The following is a 19,706-nucleotide window of genomic DNA, read 5'->3' as shown; positions in this document are numbered from 1 at the left end:
TTCCCATTAAAAAGGTAAAGGGACCCCTGACCATTAGGTCCAATCATGACCGACTCTGGGGTTGCGGGGCTCATCTCGCTTTACTGGCCGAGGGAGCCGGCGTACAGCTTCCGGGTCATGTGGCCAGCATGACTAAGCCGCTTCTGGTGAACCAGAGCAGCGCACGGAAACGCCGTTTACCTTCCCACCGGAGCGGTACCTATTTATCTACTTGCACTTTGACGTGCTTTCAAACTGCTAGGTTGGCAGGAGCAGGGACCGAGCAACGGGAGCTCACCCCGTCACGGGGATTCGAACCGCTGACCTTCTGATTGGCAAGTCCTAGGCTCTGTGGTTTAACCCACAGCGCCACCCGCGTCCCTTTTTCCCCATTATTTGTTACTAATTCCTGTTTCTACTTTGTGCTGAATAACTCATGAGCTACACACACACACACACACACACACACACACACACACAGCGCCATGTCTCTTTGAAGCACTATCACTTACAAGACAGAATGCAAGGCAACGCTTTGAAATATGCGCTAGTAATTTGAAGTACATAAAATCTCAGTAAAAGGAGAATTGAGACGTTTCTGCTAGGCCAAGGAGATTGTGAAAGAATATCATTTTGTACACAGCAGCTTGGTGCTGACCAAGTTAGCCTAGAAATTGGCCTCATCCATTTCTGTAGGACCTACTCCAGCGGTAGTTTGTTTAGGGTTGCATCCTTAACCATTTTTACTGTTAACTAAAGAGCAGGCATCCTGCAGTGAGAGAAGAAAGAGAAGCCTAATTAGAGAAAACAAAGAAAAATCAGCTTGCATTACACCCTATGGCCCTGGATTTGCTGTGATGGTAGAGGCATGCTGAAGCACAGAAAATTTTTAGAACTGGAGATGTGAAGTAATTAAAAATTAGCAGCAATGCTCAGCTGTTTCTTTCTCTTCTTGCTCTAATCAGCCATCTCCTTATTTCTCCAGTCCTTTTGTTCGTTCTGGGAGATATCTCATTAACCGACTGCAATAAGCATCCATAAAGAAACAGTGGAGGAAATTAGGAGAGGCAAAAAGAGAAATGCGCCGAGGAGGAAACGCGAGAGCAATGGAGTGATAGAGGCAGATGAGGGAGAAGAGTTCAGTGCAATGGCAAATGGAATGGAGATGATGAGCAGAAAAGTTCTAAATGAAAATCAAATGGAAAAGTGAGGAAAGTTATAAAAATGCAAATGTAAGAGGTTTGGGGGGCCCCCACTCATTCCTAAAGCAAGAAACCCTCAAATATATATATATATAATTTTGACTTCTACATTATGGTGGTCCCCCCCCCAAGCTTAATAGGCAACTCCAGAAGATTTCCATTACATTTTGATTAATTAAATATAATAGATAAAAGCAGCTGCCAATAAGAATTTTAAATGACCTGCCAGTTAATTCCTTTAATTTCAAATGATGGAAGCAGGTTTCATTTAACATTTCTAACCTTTGGCGGAAGCTACAGCTGCAAATGATTTCTATTACTGTGGCGCTAACCTCTCCGGCACAGTGTGTGCTTTATGCATGCATATATTTTGCACAAAAATAATCACAACGGCAATTCCTATCAGACAGATGCTGCCAAAGATACAAATCAGGGCTGAAATTATAGTCCTTTTGAAACATTGTGATTAGACTGGTGACATTAAGTGCTTTTGAGCATTCTATTTTAAGAGGTAAAAGTAAATTACTTTTTCCTTTAAATTCCTTTAATGTGTAAATTAAAGGTTATTAATCCTTCTTTATTTAGCTATTAGCTATATACCTTCGGGTCCCTTTTTTTTTTTTTTAAATGAAGCCTTTGAAAATTGCACAGAAATATATTGGTCTGATGAACATTGAATTTGAAAGGCTCCATTTTCTACATCTTAATTGTATCTGCTAGTCTGGTGGGAGAACCATGTGCAGCAGCTTGACCTCCTTGGAGGAAAATGGGATATATATATATGCAATAGTAATAAATAATAAGGAGCAAAAAACTGAGTGTACTCATGAACATGCGGACAATGTGAGCTAATTTTGGCTCAGTCCTAATCAGCTCCAAGTCACCCAGTGAGGCAGAACTGCAACATTAGCTCCCAGGGCTGCTGCTTACTGGGAGACAGATGGGGAGGGGACAAGTGGTAGGGAGGTCAGTGTGATGTGGACTTTCCAGCAGAACCAATCTAATGCTCCTGCCATTGCGTCTGCACCTTGCTGACCTCCCAAATGCCACTTCTCTCCTTCTCTCTACTCTAGTTAAGAGACAGTAACGCCACTCCTGGGAAACTAGCACTCTGTTTTCATTCCATATGGACAACCTACTTCTGGTCTTAATATACGTATGTAGCTGAAATACTGAAGTTTCGTTGGGCTACACCTTGTGTTAATCCATAAAATACATCTTCCTGCAACAATAATTTACGTTTTGTATGAACACTCAGTTAAAAGTGAATAAAATCACTCTGTATGAAATGACAGCGGTGTTGGGGGGTGGGGATAAATCCAACATTTTTCTTCTTTCAATTTAACTACTGATAGTTTGGCATTTTATAAGTATTTGCCAAAGGAACCCTTCACTAGGGTTGCCATATTTGAAAATTTGCCAAAATATTGACCTCTGACATGGGTTGCCATGCATCCGGATTCCTACTTTCACACTCTGTCATCAAGTAGCTACTATCTAGGAGAGTAAGTCACTTCCATCTAGTCAAGTGCAACTTCTGTGCTAATAATGAATCAGGGAGAGCCCTTTTTATGATGCCGTAACAAAATAGAGCCCCTCCCCCATTAATTGTTGTTTTAAGAGAACCTATCTGTACCCAGTGACTATCCATACCTTTATCCAGCAAAGAGCAATTTATGTCCAAAGCATCTCCCTCACATTAATAAGAGATGGTGGGGATACTCCAATTCCTTCCCTTTGATTTAAATGACATGGACTAATCCCTCTCTTAAGAAACAGAGACATCACCTTACCAACAAAGGTCCGTATACTTAAAGCTATGGTTTTCCCAGTAGTGATGTATGGAAGTGAGAGCTGGACCATAAAGAAGGCTGATCGCCGAAGAATTGATGCTTTTGAATTATGGTGTTGGAGGAGACTCTTGAAAGTCCCATAGACTGCAAGAAGATCAAACCTATCCATTCTTAAGGAAATCAGCCCTGAGTGCTCACTGGAAGGACAGATCCTGAAGCTGAGGCTCCAATACTTTGGCCACCTCATGAGAAGAGAAGACTCCCTGGAAAAGACCCTGATGTTGGGAAAGATGGAGGGCACAAGGGGAAGGGGACGACAGAGGATGAGATGGTTGGACAGTGTTCTCGAAGCTACCAGCATGAGTTTGACCAAACTGCGGGAGGCAATGGAAGACAGGAGTGCCTGGTGTGCTCTGGTCCATGGGGTCACGAGGAGTCGGACACGACTTAACGACTAAACAACAACAACAACAAAGTCCCTCTCTGCGTAATGAGTCACAGGTGTTGTCCCAAGTGGTTTACTCTTCACCGATTGGTTGGTTCCTGCCACTCTCTCCCCAAACCTTAACACTTCCTGGGACCCAACATGAAAACAGCTACTGTATCCATTTTTGCTGGCCCAAGGAACTCTTCCCTCTTCCCTGATGATACCCAGACCGTGCCTGCAAGCTGGAATATTTTGTTGCGTACACCTAGGTAGCTACTTTAGGAATTACAGTGGTACCTTGGCCAAAGTGTTCATAATTCTTGTAACAGAAGAGTATCACAGGGTCAAGTAGTCCAACAGATAGTGACTAGTGAACTCAAAGAGTCCACTTTTCTACTCTCAAGGGATCCTCACAGTTAGGGAATAAGTGGACCAGCGGTCTAAACCACTGCGCCTCTTGGGCTTGCCAATCAGAAGGTTGGCGGTTCGAATCCCCACGACACGGTGAGCTCCCGTTGCTCTGTCCCTGCTCCTGCCAACTTAGCAGTTCGAAAGCACACTAGTGCAAGTAGATAAACAGGTACCACTGCAGTGGGAAGGTAAATGGTGTTTCTGTGTGCTCTGGTTTCCGTCATGGTGTTCCATTTAGTCATGCTGGCCACATGACCCGGAAAGCTGTCTGTGGACAAATGTTGGCTCCCTTGGCCTGAAAGCGAGATGAGCGCCACAACCCCATAGTCACATTTGACTGGACTTAACTGTCCAGGGATCCTATCCCTTTCCCTTACTCCTGCATAAGTAACAAGCAGAGTGTTTAGTTCCAGCTGGTTCTTCAGATAGTGCAGTACATATCTGATATATCATGTGTGCCTTCTTCAGTGTATGAGAGACACTGATACAAAAAATGATGCACTTTTTAGGAGTACCATCTGGGGAATTCATAATCTAGGAAGGTTAACTTTCAGTATATATTTTTGGATCCTTGCATCCATACACATATACAGTGGTACCTCAGTTTAAGAACTGCCCTGTTTCCGAACAATTCGGTTTACAAACTCTGCAAAACCGGAAGTAGTGTCCCGGTTTGCAAACTTTACCTTGGTCTAAGAACAGAATCCGAACGATGGAAGGGCACTGGATGAGGGAGGCCTCATTAGGGAAAGCTTGCCTCAGTTTAAGAACTGTTTTGGTTTAAGAATGGACTTCCGGAATGGATTAAGCTCGTAAACCGAGGTACCACTGTAGAACGAATGAATGAAAGACCAGTCCATTCTATTCTGAAAAATTAAAGACCATTCCATTCTGAAAAATTAAAGACCAGAGACAATTTCTTAATATACAGATTAAAAGTGTGAAGGGTTATAGGTAACATGAGTGCTACTTAGGACAGCCCCAAGGAGAATGATTTAACCAGTACGTCCCATCAGCAGAAGCTCTCACCAAGGACTTCTGCTTGCATGATGGGGTGTTCCCCCCTCTCCCCCCCCCCGTGTGTCCTCATGCACACACACACCCAGAATAGTGCATGGGGTGGGGAACGCGGAGAGTTCAATCTGGGAAGACAAAATGCTTGCACTGATGGAACAATCAGAAGAGTGCAAGGTTGAATGACCTCCATTGAAATTAATGGACCTAATGGACTTAGGTTCATTAATTTAAATGGTTCTACTTTGAGTATAACTACCCACTAAACCACATGACCCTAACTGGGGAGGACAAAAACTGTGCTTTAAATTATCTTTCAAAAAATTTCTTACGCTCTCAATATCACCTTGAGGAGCTCTCCATTCTTTGAACAATTGCCTGGCTTTCCAGATTGAGAGACAGTGTTAATAATGAAAGTGGAAACTGAATTGTAAAGGTACTTTCACATCAGACTGAAATTTGACACATATGCCTAATCATATGCAGAATCATAGCGTTGGAAGGGACCCTAAGCATCATCTAGTCCAACCGCCTGCAATGCAGGATCCATACGGGATCAAACCTGCAACCTCTGCATTATCAGCACCAAGCTCTAACTGTAGTTACAAAAAAAAATCTGAACAGTAAGAGATTTTAGACCTTTGACTTGACATCAACTTCATAACACATTCCAGCACAGGACAACCGAAGAAACAGAATGTGGGACTGTGGGAAACTTACACTGGTGGGAGGGGAAGTTTGCAGCGGCAGCCAGGAATGTATCTTTCTATATTTGCAGAGTGTGCGCTGGGTTTCCTAATTAATGTGTGCTTTTCTGTTATTCATTTTATGAAACATTTCAGACGACACATTCAATGACAGGAATCCTCTATATGCACAAATTTTACATAAAAAAGAAAAGGAAAAGGAAAATACCTGTAAGAAATACTAAGTTCCAAATGCATTTTGAGATAGCACCTTAATTGAGGGAAAATGCTTATCTTGTGATTTCGTGAAAATGGCTCAACAAAAAATACAAAAGTTTTCTTGAGATTACTGCAGGATGCTGATTTTTGTTGAGCCATTTTCATGGAAAGAGTAACATGAATATTTTCCTTTACAAAGATACTATCTAGCCACACTGGGAACTCACATGTCAGCTGTGTGTGTATATGTGTACATTTCTACAATGTTTTCTCTTTCCCACCGCTCTGACCTCCTTTTTTTGTTTGCAAAACATTTACTTGCTTTGTTTTTTGGGCTGGACCAGTTATTAATTTAGAGTATCCTTTTTAAAGATTACATAACTTGCTGCGGAAAGGGGTTTATTCATTAAACTTTAAAAGTAGATCAGCAACAAATGTCACCATGTGGAGGGCTCATGTTCAGGTTGCCAACCAACCAACCAACCAACCAACCAACCAACCAACCAGCTAGTCATACTTCCAGGATATTCCAATCCATTTCCTCAACCCGAATTGTTTTTCTAGACTATTTATATGTGTGAGTTTTACTCCTGCAGACCTTGGAGTCCTCCCAAGCCTGTCCACACCTCCTTCTTGTTCTTAGATGCTGCTGTTTTGCCTGCACAAGGAACATCACTCAGGGACCGATTTCACTAATTAGTATAGAGGATTTCTGAGAAACTGCTTGAAAGTTTGGCATTTATAAGTGGCATTATACATTATTAGTTAAACAAGGGCAAAGAAACGTTAAGAGGTAATAAGGTAGCTCAAGGTCTTCAGATGATGGTAAGGAAAACATTAAGGGAACCCTTGATTCCCAGAACAACTATTTATAAAGTTCTTGGTCCAGGCAGCAACATCCCCTGCACAGCCTTGAGGATGTGCAATGTGTAGTATTTATTCATACAATGCCCACACCTGGCATTTCAATGCCTGAAAGTTCTTGCAGAATAGCAAGGGGGTAATATTCTAGGCTGAAATAATGATGGTAGAGATGCAGCAGAGTCCTTCCTTGTACTGCACAGTTCAGTGCCTTTCTCTCTCTGTCAGTGCCTCCCATGCTGCAAAGCCCTGTGATTTATGCAGCTTGCCAAGGAGTGCACTGTAGCATCACTTCCACTCCTGAGGGACCGAAGCACGTTCCTCACCCGGGAAGTTATACCCCCTCCCATGCCCTTGCATGGCCCACTAGTAGCTCTGACAAGATGTATCATGTCAGTTCAAGAATTTCAGGGATTCAGTTTGGTGGAGGGGTGGAAGGAATACACACACACACACACACACACAGAGAGAGAGAGAGAGAGAGAGAGAGAGAGAGAGAGAGAGAGAGGCAAACACTTTGAAATGTAGCTCTGATCATTTCCCCCCTCTCATGCTTCTTCATAGGTGAAGGAAGAATGTCTTCTCAAAAGAGGAGTGTGCTATATAATTTAGCGGGGGGGAGGGATGTGTGTGTGTTGTCCTTCTGCAATCTCCCATTTATTACTCTTTTGCCAAAGTAGCAAATTGATTCCAGTCATAGCATTCATATGACTGGTAAGTAGTTTCAGAACAACATTAATACTGAAATCTCCTTTGGCTAAAGGCCTAGTGAGGGGAAACCAGACAGTATAACTAGCAATTCCTCAGGTTGTTATGGTTAGCTTGAGAACAGAAATGTTGCAAGAGATAGAAGGTACAAATGCACAACAGCTGCAGACGTTGGGCATTCACAGGCTCGTCTGCTTATTAAATTTCCCCACTAGAAATACATAGACCTAACTACTGCAGGGCCATACAAACAGCCACCCCAACCCAAAGCTCTGTGGATGTCCAAGATCTCCAAAGCTCTGCAAGCAAGGGCTGCTCCAAGTCACTTTATTCTTGGATACAGCTACAAGAATTGAATTTAAAGTGGTCATTATTGGCATCCAGAAATCTGTGTTTACTCTGTGCCTATATATATATATATATATATCTGGCCAGTTTAATTGTAGATGCTATGAAAATTTTAATCAAAATTTACTCTAGATCAGAAGGAGCCAATGTGTGGACTACAACTTCCATCATCCCCAATGGATGGTTATGTTGGCTGAGGGTGATTGGAATTGTAGTCCAAAACATCTGGAGGGCACCACATTGGCTGGCTGTGACCTATATATTCTTTTCTTGTTATCACCTTCCTTGCAGTTTAGCTTTTTATGCAACTCACACATCAAAGAGCAAATGCAGAAGGTCACTTGAATTGTTCCATAAAATGCAACAATTACATAACTCACTATAGGTGAGAAAGTATAATGCAGTGGTTTTCAAACTTCAAGCATTGGAAGCTTCGCAGGAGTTCCTTGATAGATGAAAAAGCATTTTGAATGACATTGCCAGAGTAGTGGTGGTCAGTCCGCTGTACAGCCACAGTAGTGTTGGGCATGTTTTAGGCTACACACTCAGCTTGGTTGGGGTGATGACAAAGCTTTCTAGACATTTCTAGGGCTCCATGCAAACTGAAAATGCACCCCAGAGTGAGTCCCAGACACCAATGAGTTCCACAGCAGACTGAAAGAGTAGGTATTTTGGAAACCACCACCATTCCTAGGTAAGCCAGGCAAGTCTATTCAGCTAAACAGAATATCACTTGACCTCATACTTTCCTCTCTGCCATATAGTGCAGGAAGGGTAACAAATGTGGTACCCTCCAGATATTGTTTGACAATTGTCAGGGGAAGATGGGATCTGGAATTCAGCAAGATCTGATGGGTAAGACATTCGCTACCCCTAAAGTACAGCAATACCCAGTGGCTGCAAAATTCTGTCAGAATAACTTGACACACTAGCTCGGCTTCTGTGCGAGGAATTCTGAACTGCTCCACCTGCTTTCATGATCTCACTTTGATGATGCACTTTGATGATGCCCTTTGTGTGGATGGAGGCTTTCCTTGCATAGCAGCAGCTGCTATTCTGGAACAATATCCTTGGTTAACTGCTGGCACTAGGGAACCAACACTGCAAGCTGTGGCATTGATGCAGCTGCCCTTTTAACTGTAGAAAACACATTATGACTTGAGTTGATAAGTCAGATCAGGGCCAGCCCTGCCACACAACAAGGTAAATGAATCTGCTTCAGGGGGTGAGATGAGAGAAGCACTAAATCAGCAGGGAGGAACCTCTGCCCAATGGGCCCAATCAGGACTAGTAGACCTTACCATTCAGTCCTAGAGGCCATTATGGCCAAGTGACTCTTGCCTGCCCTACACCATACATCATATATGATGTCAGATGTAGGGTAGGTAAAAAAAATGGCTCCCTGCATTTGCCCACATGGTCTGACCCCATAGTGCTTTCCAGTGAATGGCAGGTGGGCAGCCCTACCTACCAGTCAAGATAGCCTGCAAGGCTTGGGGGACTGAAGCATCCATCCTGCTGCCTTGAAATGGTTCTCCAGCCCTGCGCTAGTTGAAGGCAAGACTTGGCATCTGAATGGTGCAGCAAGTGTTTAATGTGTCAATCCTAACCAGGCAAGGGAGAAGCACTGTTTCAGGCAACAAAATGTATCACTTTCTGGATATAAGAGTATGTACGCTGACTTAAACGATGCATGCAATTATCATGGCAAAATAAGTAACAATAGGATTTACTATCAGATTTCTTCCCATTTCTTCCAATGAAATAAATGAGACTGTTTCACAAGTGTGTACTGTATAAGATTAGGGATGGGGCCCACTGTTGGCTCAACACTTTACAATTTCTGATGGACCATCTAATGCCTGGTGTTGGTTGGGATTCTTTCAAAGGATACTGCATTAGATGGATCTAGCAAGGCACTTCTTATGTTTTCAAGACAGAGTGCATAGTCCAGATCACTGAACACTGAGTCATTAAGTGAACCTGAATATACATGCTTGCTTTGTAAATTTTAAACACATCATTGGACTGCAGGGACCAATGTTAAACCACAAAGCCAGCAAGTCTGAACTTAGGGTATAACTAGTTTACAACAGCAAAACCTTTTCTATGAGAGGAGCAAACCTTTCCCTATTAAAATGCATGGTCCAAAAGGAACACAGGAAGCTGCCTTGTACCCAGCTGACATTTTTCTGCCAAGCCCAGTATCATCTTCTCTAACTAGCAACAGCTCTCCAAGGGCTACTACCTGATCCTTTTTTAAAAAAAACTGGGTTTAAATGTGGGACCGTCTGAGCTGCTCTCCTTGCAATCTACTGCTGCATGCAGCTGTACAAAACACTCTGTCCTTTTTGCTGCAACTGAATAACCCAGATCTGCTCCTAGAATTTGTCCCCAGTCAATAATTAATCAAGAATGAAATCCCATATTCATACTTATCATTCTTTGTTGCTTTTGATTTCATAGAAACTTAAGCAGAACTAAAAGATTCAAGATGTTGGTGCATTATTTAAGTCATCTGTTATAAAATATTAGGACTAGTTTATACATATGTGTTCTTCCATCACTTGAAGAAACACCAAGCAATCATTTGCATGAATGAGTACATTACCACCAAGAAGTACCCCAATCCTAAGCAAGACAGCTAGCTATTTACTGAAGCAAGATCCCTTCCTGTCTGTAACACACGAAAAAGAGCAAAAACTCAGAAATCCACTTACACTGAATTAATGTCATCAACAGTTAATGAATTATAAAGTAAACTTACATTACAATAAGTTGATCTTTGTTCCAAGCCCTGCACAGACAATATCAGTTAATAAATTATCCTTGCAGCTAAGGCTAAAGATAATTATAACCATCCACAAATAAATAGCAAGTGCCTGAATGGCAGTGGGTCGCTGGATTAAGCAATAACCTTTCTCTTTGAGAAGAAAGGCATACTCTTCATAACAGTGTACCTTGCAGTTGAAAATAATTTGCATGCAGTGACCTTATCACAGCCTCTTGATTCCCAGCAGAAGTATATATTAATGAGTCAAGCAAACTTTATGTGGCATGCAATTCTCTAGCTCTGAGTACTGTAATAGAATTATATTCAAGAAGAAAGAATTATTTTCAAGAAGAAAATAATGTTAAAAGTTGTTGTTTTTTTAATTTCACATCTAGGGTAAAAGTGGGCAATGTTTTGAAGTTTTCAGGACCTCATTCCCTCAGGGGAACATGATCAAAAGCTTGCATACCAATGGTAGGAAGGGCTAGAGCTGGTGATGGGCGGTGCTAAACCAAAAAACGAGCGAGGCCTTATCCACACACCTACCCTACAACCATGCATGCATGTTCAGTCACACATTCCATCTATCTATCCATCCATTCATCACTGTTGCTTTGTCTCTTTCATACCTCCATCCATCCATTCACACAAAACACATAAACATGCACCACATTCATTCATTCATTCATTCATCAACCATTCATTCTTCATAGGGCTTGTATTGTACAGTTGTAACAAGGCTGTGAAACTAAGAAAACATGGGTGCAGAAGAGCTGGCTTTTGTTATATACGGTATGTTCATTTCAAGCCTGGAAAGGTATTTATAAGCATAAGCTCACGGGAAGATCCTCTAGGACTTTTGATAAGCCTAAAGAAATGGATGTAAATATCTGCACGAAGATTGTTTTTCGCAATTACTGCATAGGGCGTCCACTGCACAGGGAAGGCGGAAAGCATGAACAGAGTGCAAAGGGAACACATGGATATCAAAGATGCATACTCTCTTCCTGCAATAAGAGAAATGAGGAGGGGGGTGTATATGTATTTCATCCAGCTTCAGCTTTGACTTGGAAGCATGAAGTGATGAATCACTCACACTTACTGTTGCTTTGCAAAGGTGGAATCTGATCTCAAATAATAACACCCAAGCTTCTTTGTCTAAATATGAATTTCTCTATGGCTTTAGTCAAAAAGCTAGACATTGGGAGGAATTTAACATCACACTAAGGCGATTGCTCCTTGAGGGCAAGCATTATGGCTTGCTGAACGGAACGATTCATCCTCTCCTCCCTCTTCTTTTTCCTGATCCTCCTACAGCCAATTTTTTTTTTGGGGGGGAGGGTTGCGTGGGGGGAGAAAAGGTGGGGAACATCCCATGCAGAAGCAGAAGTCATTGTACTTTCATTGACATGACTCATTAGTTTAATCCCACCCCTGAACTCAACATGGCATCCATAAGATTCCCAGGTGGTTTCCCATCTATATGCACTAGACCCAGACCTACATTTCCATTTGTCTAAAGCTGTAATACAGAAGGGTCCCTTCGGTGTGCTAAAGAGGTACCTGTGTGATGAAAGGGATATTTGACTTTTCTTCTCTGAGCAGAAGCTCCCATGTTGCATCACACACACTGTTACTGATATGGCTGAGTTTTAAAAGCAGCTGGCCATGTACACAGAAAAACAAGTGAAAAGGGGGGAGAGAGAGAGAGAGAGAGAGAGAGAGAGAGAGAGAGAGAGAAAGAAAGAAAGAAAGAAAGAAAGAAAGAAAGAAAGAAAGAAAGAAAGAAAGAAAGGAGTGCCATGAGGAAAGAAAGAGAGTGGCCCTATACATCTTTGGCTCTGGTCACATGCACCTTGAGGTCCAGCCTCACCCACATTTGATTCCACCACCAGTATGCTGCCCCTGGCAATTACCTTAAAGGACTACAGCACTAAACATTAAAAAGTTTGCTCAACCCTGTCCTAGAACATGGCTTGTTCCTTTTGAGCACAGCTGCTCACTGAGAGGATATTATCTGAAAATTCTTCATGAGTGTTCAGATCTCTTTCTTTCAGAGCCACAGCACATCTAATTTAGAATCCAGTGTGACCACGGAGAGATGAAATTCTCCTCCCCCCCACCCTGCAATCTGCATAACTTTGCATTTTCAGCTGTGTTTTCTAATCATGGTAAATTGTGATGTAAAAACACAATTAAAATAGAGAAGGCAAACTTCCACAAACAATAGAAAGTGGAACTGCAGATTCCAGTGAGTCATGCGGACAGAGTCACACATGTCAGGAATCACCAAGCTGTGTTTTTTCCCATTCATGTTTTCAGACTGGTCCCTCCCACTTTGCTTACTTGCGCTCGCTCAAAAATGACATAATGTTTGCCCTACAGTGCCCAACATAAAAATCTGAATTAGTTGCCCCAAGTTCTACGGTAATAATAATAAAATATGGCACATAAAATAAGCAGTTTAAATATCCCCGTTGCTGGGTATTTAAATATCTTTATAGCCACTGGAAACTACGTGGTTGAATGATGTACAATGATCTCTTACCTGCCACCTAGAAAGGTTAACGGCAAAATACTGTACAGTTAATTCTGGTAACAATGAACTTAGAAGGATCAGTAATTATGCTGCCTGTTGCAACAGGTGGCCGCATAATGTGATCCAATTAGTATGGAGAAATTCTCTTTTAGGATTTGAGATTTTACAGCGTCTGAATATTTCCCCTGCTTCTGCTCATCTGTAATCATATATAAAGGATTTAAAGATGATACTGCTACAGGGAAGAAAGAACAGGCTCTAGGAAGTTTGCTTTTGTGGTGAGACCATTAGACCCTGGGCTTGCCCATATAATGTATGAAAGCTAAGATACAAACATACAGTATGTCTGTACAGAATTCCAAAGGGGCATGTATTCCAAAAGAATTCCAAAGGGGCACATTAGAACTAGAACATAAGATTTGAAATAAGGTAATAAATTGCGGAATATAACTTTTGTCCGGAGAATGCAGGAAAGGGAGACGTGAGGAAGTCCAGAGGGCTATGAAAAAATGTATGAAAGGCTGTGATTTTCCATTCCTATTTCTGTATACTTTCGTTGTCTGTTATATGTTTGGTGACTTTCTTTTCTTAAAAAATGCAATAAAAATATTTTAAAAAAACAACAAAGGGGCATGTATGCAGCTAATAGTGCAATCCTATACATGTCTCATCAGGAGCAAGCCCCTCTGAATTCAATGGGATTTACACCTAAGTGTGCATAGGGTTGTAGAATTAACATTTCACAGTATATTTGGTTTCAATAGGAACCAGGACTGCATACTTTGGTTACAGAACAAAGTGGATAAATCAACTTTCCCCTGTACACTTTCTACTGAGAGTACAACTGCTCAGTCGAGTGGATGCTTAGTCCAAAGTTACTGAGCTGCAGCATCTGGATTCAATGGAAAGCACTCCCAAGAAAGTGTATGGGATTGCAGTCTTATGTCTTTGCACTGTCTGATGCAGGGCCATTCCAAACTTCATAAATTACAAATGATGTTAAATATTTCCGTATGTTGGATCCTTACCATTAACATAACTGAACTAGAGCTCAGTATTATTGATGCTGGTTTACTTATAAGTGCACCTTTCCTTATTGAAATACAAGTATTAAGGAGGGTGTTAGAACTAGCCATTACAAAAATAAGTTATGCATACTGGACAAGGCATACTAATAGTCATTCCTAGGCTTGGAAGATCTAGCCCCTAAGACAATGCAGAAGTTCTTCCTAATTTAATCAGATATCCTTAACCTAAACTCTCTTTACACATATCCCTAAGAGTTCTACTTGAGCTTGTCTGACTTTAACCCCCAAGCATTAGCAAGTGACATGAAGAATCACTTTCAAGTTTAAGCCCTGAAACACAAAGAGGACCTTGTGCATTTAATTGAAATACATTACTAGTAAAAAGACTTCCTAAGTTGTGATTTAAAAGGCTATCCCTCTATTAGCAAATAATAGCCAATATAGCAGATAGCAATATTATAGTTCCCGTAAAGATGTCATTTTAAAAGCCAGTAAAGTACTGTTATAAGGGTTTTGAGGGGTGAGGTGGGGGTGAGGAGTAGGCTGTATGTGAGATCCTTTTAACCCCTGAATCCAGAAAGTGTTAAAACACAAGCCAAGCTAGCTTCCTGTGTTGAGGTGATCACCCAGGTGATTAAGAGAACAAAGGAAAGGGGGCTCTGCTGAAATATATCATAAAGACACCACAGTCTCTGCCCTGCCTCATTCCCAAAAGGAAACACAAACCCTTGGTAAGTGCCTGGAACCCCTGGAATCTCACACCACTCAGAGATTGGGGTGGAATGCAACAGTAATATTGCTGTGTAGTCTCCTATTTGCTGGGCATTTGGATAAATGGTGGTATAATGTTTATAACCTGCTTCCCAGAAGGCTGCCTGCAAGCAATGGCATTTACCGTTACCCTTCAAGTAGTTTGTGCTCTCCTAGGTAGATATGCTCACTACAATGAAAGTTTAATTTCTGTAGTGTTTTCTTTAAAGGAATCTAAAACGTGGCTCTAGAAACCTTGACAGATGGTGTTTTGAGTGATAATGCCAGGTAGCTGGTGGGAATCTCACATTAGCATTCTCTGCAGCTTTCATAGGCAGTTCACCTTAGTCTCTTTTTAATATTCACATATGTTCACCTACAGCATATGGGGCGGAAATGCCATAGCCACAGTTTACTAAAGCTTGTGAGCCGTTCTGAGTTGATTTCTAGCTTTAATAGGAAAGGCAGTTGTGAACATATATTTCATAGACTTGCTTTTATTTTTGGCTTTTAAAATAGTTGTATATTTTAATTCCCCACACCCTTATTTCTCTCTCTCTCTCTCTCTCTCTCTCTCTCTCTTTCTCTCTCTGTCTTACCCCACCCCTCACTTCTCTTGAGACTCCCACTGTGTCTCAGTACATAGTTCCCCCTGCTGGGAAAAGAGAAAACTACACCCACAACCTTAGAAAGAAAACTTAAATTTATCCCATGGGTGCCAAAGTATCTCCTGCAGAAATGGGTATGGGTTCCCCCCCCCCTCTATAGAAGAAAAGCAGCTACTATAAATATATTAAATCCATCATTGATTCATATCAGCATTCCCATTCTCAACAGAAGCACTGCCTTATTGTGGTTTGCAAATAAATACTCTGTCATTTAAGAAGACCTGAAGATTCCTCAGCTAAGTAAACGTGTTTAGTGCTTTTAAGCATTGTGAGTTTAGTGCTTTTCAGATTATGAGTGTTTAAACATCAAATTAAGTTTGAACAGAGGCATATGTCATTGCATGTATTCCTAGATTTCGGTATAGTTGTTTCTATCTAAACATTATCACTAATTACGGAGCATAATCATATTTACCTACCAGAGTTTCTTCATACTTTATACCCTCCAATAACGTGCTAAGTAAACAATAATAGTACAGAAATAGAGGATATAAGTAAAGTATACAAACAGTATACAAGTAAAGTGAAACGAAAGCTCAAGGGATAAGTTCAAGGGAGATTTTTCTGGTGATGATACTTTTGTACCTCAGGTTTTTTTGGGCACAGATTAATGTGACTAGAACAGTTAGACAAAGGTACAACTTGCAAAGTTTTATTTAGTGACTGACCAGCAATGCTGACAGCTCAAAATGGTGAATCCCACAGCACAACTCCATGATGAACAGAGTCCTGTTCCATCTCCTAGAAAGACAGGGTGAACCCAACAGGGCAAATACGAAAAATGAAGTGAAATGAAAGCACTGCTGAATTATAGACACTGTGATGGGTTTAGCTCTTGCCATATATAGCTGAGTATGAAATTAAAAAGCACACATACACACAGCACAAGACGTAATAAGTTCAAGTGAGACAATAGGATCTCGTTCAAATGAAAGGAGGAACTGTAGCTCTGCCTGCCACAAAAACTCAACTTCAGTTGTTCACTTAATAAGGAGAGAATTCAATATTAACTAGGAGTATGAACATAAATGAAATCTTCTTGTGGAAACACACGCTTTCCATGGAAATGCAGCAGCCGTCATGGCTACAGTCCTGGTAGTTATTTATTAAGTGGAAGATATTGGCAACATTTGTATTTGGCAATGGGAATGCTCAGTATACTGAGGAGCAGAAGTTGTTTTGTATGCTAGCTCCAAAAATCTATTGCAGAGCAGAACCGGGGAGAATCCTGAGTCTTGTCTCTTCCTAAGAGTCTGCCCTTTCTTCCCAGAACATCCGCGTCCAACACATTTCACAGCATGCCTAATTGTTGCTTATTCATTTGCAAACTGGACTGACGCTAGAAGAGGGAAGTGGCTCTTCTTCCGGAGTCTTGCCATGAACACAAACTGCCCTACTTGTCCTACAGCATTTCTACAGAAACCTGTCAGCATCTCTGGCTTAACCTTGCACCTTGAAGCAATGCTGCCAGCATACCGTCCCCACTGCTAAGATTACTGTTGCGCACCCGTTCGCATGTCTGTGTCAAGGCGAAGACAGTGTCTGAGGATTTCCTGCGTTTTTTCTAAAGCAAAACTCGACCCCTCTCTCTCCCCTGCACTTTCTGACTTGCCTGAGCACTGCAATCTCTAATGCGATTAAGTCGTTCCCAATCACCCGCTTCTGTCTGGGCAACCGCTGCCTGTATGTAGATCTGAGATCATATCAGAGAAAGAGCCGTGCGCTCTCTCCCTCTCTCCCAACAACGGATGTGCATCTGCACGTTTCTTAAGCCGCCTCAGTTTGGTTCAAGACAGCAGCGGAGATTAACAGTTCGCTGTAGGCAGCAGCAAGGCAGAGAAATGAAACAAGAGAGAAGCAAGAGAGATCTCCGCGTTAAGGGGAGGCGAGCGAAGTCTTACCTTCAGCCAAAAGGCGCATCGCATGAACAAAGGAGGAATCCAAGGTATCTTTCTCTGCCATCAGCTCGGGTAAATATTTCTCCTGTTCCATAGTATGTTCGGCGGCACTTTGGACCGGCTGCCTGCCCGAGGTGGTGCTGGAAAGGGACAGTGGCAGGAGCTTCCCCGGGTGAGATTCGCCTCTCGCCCTCCCCCTTGCTCGTGGCACTTGGGATGGCTCACTTCCCCATGCACCCAAGCGGCGGCAGGTGCAACACCCCTCGCTCAGTCCCCGCTTCAGGACCCCGGACAGCGCTCCCGCGGCCACCTCCCTCCTGCTCCCCTCCCTCCAGCAGCGCGCGCGTTTGCTCGCCCGTCTGCGTGTGTGCCTCTCCCCCCGCCACTGAGCGCCAGCCTCATACCAGAAGCTTTAACTAGGGAGGTGTGGAAAAGAAGCCTCCCACCCATCTCCCTTCCCTTCACATTGGTGGTCGCAGGCTGGAAGGCGGGGATGCGCGGGGCAGCGCTGCGGTGGGATTGGCTCCCACCCAACCTCGCCGGCTGAAAGGCAGGTTGGGGAGAAGAGACAGGAGAGCTGCTGCCTGTGGGGAGGAGGGGAGGGGAAAGGACCAGGCGCTCCGCTCGCTGTCCAAGGTGCTGAAGCAGGACGAAGGACAGAGCAACCTAGACCCGGCGTCTGAAGCAGCAGCAGACCCGACGCTGGGTTAGAGTCAGGGGCCGAATTCTTTCCCTTGCACCCCCCTCCCCGCCGCCGCCCTCATAAACGCCTGGCAATTCGGTTCTCAGGGAAAGCAATTAGCCCGGTCACCGCATATTTTACTGGTTTGCAGTGCTGCTTGGCTGCTTTTAATACGCACCCAGAGACTCTTTGTAACATCCTGCTAGCCAAGAAAGTTGTCACCTTTTGGAGCGTGCTGTGCTCTTAATCACCAATATTTAAGTTTTGCAAGGGGGATCAACCTTATTCATCCCATCTTCTGTCGGGACTGCTGAAAGGTGTTATGACTGGTACATCTAAAATAGTGACGGCGTTGGGGGGGGGGGGGGCGGAATACTCATTGCAGGTTTGATTCATTGCCCTGTCCTTACTATAAACACCGTACAGCAGCTTGACTCGATCCAGGTAGGTTTTTTATGACTGGAGAGCATAAAAGGGAGAGCGAACATGTTGCCTTCACCAGATGGAGAGAAAGAAAAGTGTCAAGCTGAAAGCTGCAGTCTCCTCCTGGCAGTGTGTGCAAGGAGACAGAAACAGTGCTGGAAATGCTTCCCCATCCGACTAGGGAAAGAAGCCTGATCATAAAATGGGGAATACAATCTCCCTCCATTCTGAGCACACAAAAAGGCAGAAGGAGGTAGTAAGATTAAACCTGGGCTTCGTTTTTCGCACTGCAAACTGCCCTGGATTCAGTTTTCATGAAGGACAGTATAAAGAAATGTTTTAAATGGGGTAAAAGAAAATGTTGGCTGCAAGCCAAAAGGCAGAAAAGTACCAGCCCTTTGGTGGTGCATGGCACTGTTAAAGCACAAGAGGGAATTAATGAAGCAACTAATATGGTTTGCTTTCTCCTCCACTCCTCTGCCTTGAAGTGTTCCTTCCCTATGCACACTGCAGCCTAGTGCAAGTATAGACAGCATGGTGCTCTCCAGGTGTTGTTGGACTACAAGTCCCAGATTCTCAGAGCACTGGCTATGCTGGGTGGGGCTGGCGGGAGTATCTAGAAGGCATCCCATTGGCTACCCTACCTTTGTGCATCTCTTCCTGGAAGATTTTTTAAAGGATAAGATGGAATGGTTATAGAAAGGCATTCACACTGAGTTTTCCTAAGAGCCTGGCAACACAGATTGCCAAAGCTGGCAACATAGATTGATACTAGGTACATACTTCCCTGAAGTCCCACTGTTGTTATACTGGACATCATTGCTTCCTCCTCAGTTCTATAGCAATGGATTAAGTCATCCAAAGGCACACCCTTAAAATGACAATTAAACCTCCAGACCTTCCAAATGGCTATTGGAAATGGCATAGAAATACATTGGGGTTTCATTAATCTTCATGAGACTTGAGATCTGGACCTAGGAACCATTTTTAATTAGGGATTGAAGTAACCAAACTGGGTCTGAAACCTCACCTGAACAAATTGCCTATATCTCAAAACAACACAGCCAGTTAATTCTCAGTGTATGACAGCTGAGCTTCCTTTCATGGTTATGGGACTCCACCCCCTCCCAAAAGCTATTGGTGGAAAAGTAAGGCAATGATTTGCCCACGACTGTCTGAGCTGGAATTTAAAGCAAGGTCTCCAGTTCCAAAAGCTCCATCCTAGCCACTAGACAGCACTGATGCTCAAAGAATATGACCATGTTCCCTTAGTTTCTGGTACTTCATGGAGCCTGCT

At 42.8% G+C, this 19,706-nt stretch overlaps 1 protein-coding gene across 8 annotated transcripts in view; it reads right to left on the bottom strand.

Moving 5' to 3' along the window:
- The window catches only part of KHDRBS2 (KH RNA binding domain containing, signal transduction associated 2), a 347,577-nt gene extending 329,879 nt beyond the window's left edge, over positions 1-17,698 (bottom strand). For all 8 annotated transcript variants that reach the window (XR_003705800.2, XR_013392343.1, XR_013392344.1 and 5 more), the window contains exon 1: positions 17,308-17,698. Coding sequence is in view for 1 of the 8 variants with exons in the window: in XM_077926281.1 (XP_077782407.1) it covers positions 17,308-17,398 (91 nt within the window). In the remaining 7 variants the exon portion in view is untranslated. The remainder of the gene's footprint in view (positions 1-17,307) is intronic.
- Positions 17,699-19,706: the final 2,008 nt, after the last annotated feature.

This window comes from Podarcis muralis, chromosome 3, assembly GCF_964188315.1.
Source record: "Podarcis muralis chromosome 3, rPodMur119.hap1.1, whole genome shotgun sequence".
NCBI lineage: Eukaryota > Metazoa > Chordata > Lepidosauria > Squamata > Lacertidae > Podarcis > Podarcis muralis.
The sequence above is the reverse complement of the archived record's forward strand: the minus strand, read 5'-3'. Positions and strand labels throughout refer to the sequence as shown.